The sequence below is a fragment of the Takifugu flavidus genome, chromosome 3 (assembly GCF_003711565.1).
Source record: "Takifugu flavidus isolate HTHZ2018 chromosome 3, ASM371156v2, whole genome shotgun sequence".
NCBI lineage: Eukaryota > Metazoa > Chordata > Actinopteri > Tetraodontiformes > Tetraodontidae > Takifugu > Takifugu flavidus.
In genome coordinates, this window is record NC_079522.1 from 13,489,775 (window position 1) to 13,496,382 (window position 6,608).

The following is a 6,608-nucleotide window of genomic DNA, read 5'->3' on the forward strand; positions in this document are numbered from 1 at the left end:
ACATTTATTAGATAAAAGCCAGATGTTGATGATGCTTCTGTCAGGAGGTATTGTCTTATTATTATTATTTTATTATTATTATTATTATTATTATTATTATTATTATTATTATTATATTATTATTATTATAATAGGACAATGGCTTATAAACCATTGTCTTATTAAGCCACGAGGAGCTGACAGATCAGCTCCAAGCCTGTTCATTAACTTTGATCCAACACCATCCTTCCATCACGTTCACCTTTGTGTGTTGCCCTTCCTCTGTCTCCTCATCAGCTCTCTGCTCCAACGCTGCCTCCCGCCTCTCCCTCTTCATCGCTCATTATTAGCCTTCCATCATTCTCTCCATCCCTCCCTTCTTTCTGGTTGAATAAACATGCAGACAGCACTGCTTTCCTCTGCTGTGGAGGCCTCCTGCCTGGGCGTCCTCTCTGCTCCCATGGAGCTGTCATTAGCATGCGGATGAATCTTTTTATCGTGCCCTAAGCATTTCTCCAAGGCTTTTCCATTCAGTCTTCTTGGTTGTAAATGTGATGGCTGCATGACAAGATTCATGTTGATGACTCCAGAAGAAGAAAGTTTAATAACTGTTTTTTGGAGAATGGAACCAGTGTGAATGGCTGTGTCAAACATCTCCACAATGAGGGTTTGGAAGGATTTGAGACCAGTTTTTTGGGGGACCTAAATTTCACTTTTCAACAACGGACCTGGGCGAGCAGGTTTGGATTGTTTTCTCTCTTTAGGACCCTGTGGCACCCGCTGATCCTTTGGAGCCTTTACGTCAACGCTGTAAACGGCGGAGACCTCCGGTGCGCGGCGGAGGTGCTGCTCACTGGCGAAGCGTCTCAGCGCGGTGGGCTGCAGCGGCAACAACAACAAAAACTCTGCTCTCGCTTCACTGTCAGGCTCCCTTCAGCAGGGAGGACACCGATCTGCTTTCCACACTTCCTCCTTTTCTCCGTCCACGCCATGATGTCCGCTGTCACCGAGACGGAAGAGTCGGCGCGCAGCTCCCCGCTGACACCGCTGAAGCTGGTCGGACTGGTGTGCGTCTTCTTGGCGCTCTGCCTGGATGTGGGAGCCGTGATGAGCCCGGCATGGGTGACTGCTGACGACCAGTACTACCTGTCCCTGTGGGAGTCCTGCTGGAAGCCGGCGAGCACGGAGAGCTGGCAGTGCAGCAGCACTCTGGGATCAGGTAACGAGTCCCACTGAGTCCATGTCCGGGGCGCATGGGACGCTTAACGCGCGGTGCCGCGTCTGGAGAATCTTTGTGAATGATGCTGAAACTCAGTGTTAAGGGAGGAATCCTCATCTCCTAAGTGGCATCCCCCCCCAGACAATGATCTTAGCATGGCAGGAGGATTGTCTTGATGAGTGGTTTTGCGTTTTAGGGATTTCCAGGTTATTCGTGCGGAGATGAAGTGTCACCAGTCAGGCGTCAAAGAAAATGTCAGAAACATTTGCAAAAACAAAAAGGGAGGCTTGTGAGCAATACGGAAGGATGCCTGTTATTAAAAGAATAAACAAGGGATACATACAAATGCAGAAGGTCTTGTCAGCAATGGTGTCTGCTATGGAGTTTGTAAGGATTCAAATATTCAACATTCAATACTGTTAGTATGCTTAAATATACCCTGCAGTGTTGTTCACAGACAGAAACATTTTAAAATCACATTTACAATGAATCTGGCAACTTTGAATTTAGAAATGGCTCATCAAAAATGTGGCTGTTGAATTTTTATTAATGCTTCTTAGGTTTTGTTTGTAGTTGCTTAGAAAAAAAATGAAGTATTTTCAGCAAATGATCACTCTTTAGGTTATTAATGCTAGGAACTGTCACTGCCTTCACAGTATAGCCTTTCAACTCTCCTGGGTGTTGCCACATGTGCCCAATTACCATCACGGTGCAGGAGAAGAAAGAGAGGCTGGCTCTGTCCAGCTCCACCCGTACCTCCTTCCTTATCATCAAACTTCCATTTGGCCGTTGTCATGTTCTGCAGAGAGCTTGCAGCGTTGGAGCGGAGCGATCAATCTTGGGTTTCCAGGAAACTCAGAGATCATTCGTGTTTCTCTTGAAGAGAGATGTGGTCTTTACTGAACATCTGTCAATCATTTCGAGTCTGAAACATATGTGACAGGCAAGGAATCTCTCTCTACCTCTCTCTCTGTACGTGTGTGTGTAAATTGCCATGTCTGTGTGCCAATAAGAGACAAGCACGTCAAGCTGACCTATTTCTGGACAGTCTCCTCTGAAGCCCAGCTGAATATTTTATGTCACACTCTGATTTTTCTGTTGTTACATCTCTGCTGCACCTCACTACACACACAGGCACACACAGGCACACACACACACAATGGCAAAATTTATGGCCATACCTTTCTTTCACATCCAGTCTTCCTTCCTAATTAGATGTCCTCACGCGACAGGTGTGTGTGTGTGTGGTGTGTGTGTGTGTGGTGTGTGTGTGTGTGTGTTGCCTTCCATATACAGACAGACCCAGACACGTACTGCCAGTCCTAAAATAAACCACTCCCCTGCCTCTGCCAGCTCCCTCGGCTCGTTTCAGGACTTAATGGAGTCGCTCCAAAGCCGTGGTTTCTGTTAATTTCGCTGATCCCTTTCTCTCACTGTGATGGTTCTCTTTTAACAATAACGTGAAACTGAAGAGATCGCGGCTGCATAATTGTCTTTTCATGCTTCAGCGATGCTTGAGGTACGCAGTAAGATCACAGGTATTACAACTTATGCAAGATCTGCAGATTAACGTGTGCCAGCTGTTGAAATCATTCTATTTTGTGGGCTCATTTTTCATGTTCTGGCCCGGTGAAAGCCGCTTTCAGCTGACCTGTAGTTGTTAGATGCATCTTTTGTTATTTGTGTGGACAATCAAATGTCAGTAGTAACCAGCCTAGCTTTCTGTCATGATTCCCCTAAAATACAGACACAAAACTAACTGAGGACTGGGGGATTTGACGGTTATGGTTGTCCATGGGTTAAACTGCTTGGAAGCCCAACAACAGAAAATGTCTGCAATGCATGCAGAGGCAGATCATTTAATACCTCAATCAGTGGAAGAAATCTGTCCTGCTTGGCACGCACAGCAGGGCCTTTAATTAACTGGACCGTGAGAGAAAATACACATCCAGAGAAGATGGAACAGAAATATAGTTGTAAACACCAACTGGGGTGACGTGAGTATGAGCTCCCTTGCTCAGGGATTTGGCTACCGTTGTGGTTGTCACATCTAAAAGTGAAACAACATGTCTTTTGAAGCTACTTTCATGTCTTTTTTCTGGACCGAGAACAAATGTTCTTTGTGGAATTCTGAGGGATAAAATGTTAAATTATTTGGTCAGTTTGGGGTTCATCAAAATTTTGCTATGACAGATTTGAATTATAATAAAATGCATAATTAATAGAAATCTAATCTTCTTGGTTTCCTTAGCAGCAGCAGCTCTCCTCCAGCTCAGCACACACCACAGACAGTTTGCAGCCGGAAGCAGAACAGTGATTTAAACAAGTCGTGAGACATTTTTTAAGGCTTTGTTGGAAACCACAGACAAAGCAAGGGGGGGGGGGGGGGGGGAATTGCCTGTCTCGCATTTGTCAGCTGTCTCTGGATGGAACGCTGTCACTTCGGCACACAGTGGAAGTGATGAAGAGATTCGTGTTATCGATGATGCAACAGAAACATCAATAAGCTGACGGCCAGCTTTGCATAGAGGCCCCGCAGTCCTGGGACACAGTTTAAGAGGAAGAAAGTGGGCATTTGCCTTCTGAAGAGACATCAGGGGAGCCCTTACCTGTCACATGCTCTGCTCAGAACCCTGTGTTCCCACTGTAAGGCAGCCTTCTCCTTAATTCCCACAGTGAATGCCTCACAGTCCCTCCTTCCATGCATTCCTCCTCTGCTTTCCCTCTTTTCATCATCACCTCCCTGTTGCTCCTTCCATCTTCCTCAGCGTCTCATCTTTTATTTCCATTGTTTTCTTACAAATCCGATTTTATGCTTCCCATTCAGTCACATAAACAAGCGTAGCTGTTCTTGAGTCTAAAGAAAGAGGCGCCAAATGAAACAAAATCAAAGCACAATAAACTGCAGAGGACAAAGGAAGCGACTCGCTTATTTGTCATTCACTTGACCTTGAGGAATGATTTCTCAGACTAATCTGCTCATAAAAATCGAACGTTTTCTAATTTTCTCACGTTTGTCTCTTATTTTTATCATGTCTACGCCATATAACATAGCAATGGACTAAAACAGTGAGAAACAATAAATGTATCTGTAAAACTCCCAAATTAGCATTTGACAGCCTGTTTTTTTGGTTTCTTTTATGAAAAGACATATGATAATCTTGTGACAACCAGTTTGTTGGGGTTTGATCAGTGAGCGCAGCTGGAAGGTAGTTCTGGCTCCAGACCCTAATCAGCCATCACAGGTTTGAGGCCATGAAGCAGAAGCCTCTGTGGATGCCCTTACGCTGCCAGTCTCATCTTTCTTTATCAGCATATCGATCCGCCCCTTCCTTTTGAGTAACTCCTAAATGAGCCTTGTCTTTCAAGGAACCGTACCTTCTGACCTCCTTTCTTTGTGTCAGCTCCTCATCTTTCTCTCCTCCTTCACTCCCTCCTGGAGGCTTCAGGGTTACATTTCTAATGTTAATCATGTGGCCTTGTTCATTTTTGCCATCCTCTACTATTGCTCCCTGCGTTTTCCTCCAGGGTCCAGTCTTCCCCGCCTCTTTGCTTCTGCTCCTTCGCCTTCTCCCCTCTGACTCCATCTCTCAGTGAGCTCAGGCCCCAGAGACGCCCACGTTATTTGTGGCGGCTGAATGAGGAATGGGAAATGATGTGGCATTCACTTATGTGGCAGGCAGACAGACGCAAATAGCCTGGAACCTACATCTCCCACTCGCCAAACACACACATGCTGGTGTCCTGGTGGGTAAAGGTTTGTGCATGTGCCCAGTCACACATAATCCTTTTGGTGGATGCAAATCATGTCTCTTCAAAGCAGTTTCACTCTTACATTAGGGGAAGAAAGACGGCTTAAAATAAACAACTCCTAAATTATTTGTGGACATAAAAGAGCAAAATTGTCCTAAATACCGCTGTTCCACTGCTATTATGTGGTAATCTCCTTCAGATGAACCGTTTGTCTTGAGACTTTTTTGCCGTTTGTTGCACTGAATGCAGTCATTGTGAAGGTTTCTCCTCCTTTCTTGGGCTTTAATTTTGCATTGAATGGTGGTTAGCAGACAGGCGAGCGTCATGACTGTGTGTATGCAACTGTGTGTCCCATCTGCAGCTGCTGGCCTGATCGACTGTGACGCGGATACGAGAACTCCGAAGTTCTACAGCACTTAATCCGTGTGACAGCGCAGAGCAGCTTTGTAGGGGGGAAAAAGGGAATCCGGTCACAAGGCAAATAGTCACATGAATAGGCTGAGATGCCGCCCACAACACAGCGGTCTGGGCCTGGATTTAAGCAGGCTGGTGAGTTCCTCAGAGGGAATCTAAGCATGCAGTTGAAGTTTTCTGGAGCCTATGAACATGTGAGGTCTAAAAAGGTGAGATGTATGTGATGGAGCAGTCGGAGAGCTCCCGACAGGCCTGGACCTGCTGACACCACCCCCACTCTACTCATTTGGAGGACCTCCAACATCGATGACTGATGGAAGGAATCTCCAGCTGTTTCCTTGTGTTCTGACAGATGCGGGGGAACTAATCTGATGTGTGAAGGCGTGAAGCGAACAGCGCGATCGTGTGTTTCAGACCTTCAGCTTAAGTGTTCCTGTTTTCACTGAGGCGACGGACAGATGTTACATGAATGGGTGATTGTAGCGCTGCTGCCAGGATTGTTCAGAGGACCCAGGGGTATTTACCGCCAAAGCTGTGGCAGCGCTAGCAAGTTATGCCAGAATATTTTGGCACTGGGGCAGGACGTTTTATCCCCCGAGAAGAGCTAATTCTTTATCGACTTCTTGCTCGAGTAAGACTGAATTGGGATGGTCGATGTGAAGGCAAAATCCAAATGAATCCCAGATCCCTGAGGAATGCAACAGTGTGACGGGATGGTTTTTACGGCTGCGGGGCGTTTGTCAACATCATAATGGTGCTAAAGTCGTTTCCATGACAGCTTTGAACCAGCACAAGCAGCTCCAACACTGTGGATGTGGTAGTTGATTGATTTGTGATTGGTTATGGTTACCTCCACAGCGTAGCACAGATGATTCAGGGATGGTGAATCAGACTTGAAGTCAGCCCCCATTTGCTTTTTTGCATGCTGACTACAGCAAATATAACCAAACATTTTTTTAAAACTTTATCTCTCTCTTCGCTGATTTCCACTTCCCTCCACTGCATCTCATCTTTCATTTCTCGTTCCCTCTTTCACCCTCCCTCTTTCTGCTTCTTTCCTTTCCTTGTCCCTTCCTGACACCATCTGTCGTTTTAACCTTTATTTTAACCATGCTAGGAAAAGTGTAGGTAGTGCTTATATTTGCACACATTAAAAGGCAAGAACGTGAAATATAAATTGCCCCAAAATGCCCCACGGTGCAGTGCTGACATCATCTACATGTTTTGCATTTGCATTGATGGC

General features: G+C 45.7%; 1 protein-coding gene across 1 annotated transcript in view; it reads left to right on the top strand.

Annotated features, from left to right (window-relative positions):
- The first annotated feature begins 573 nt into the window (after positions 1-573).
- The window catches only part of LOC130522100 (transmembrane protein 47-like), a 13,409-nt gene continuing 7,374 nt past the window's right edge, over positions 574-6,608 (top strand). Inside the window, exon 1 of the mRNA XM_057026126.1 lies at positions 574-1,198. Coding sequence (XP_056882106.1) covers positions 970-1,198 — 229 coding nt within the window. The 5' untranslated portion in view covers positions 574-969. The remainder of the gene's footprint in view (positions 1,199-6,608) is intronic.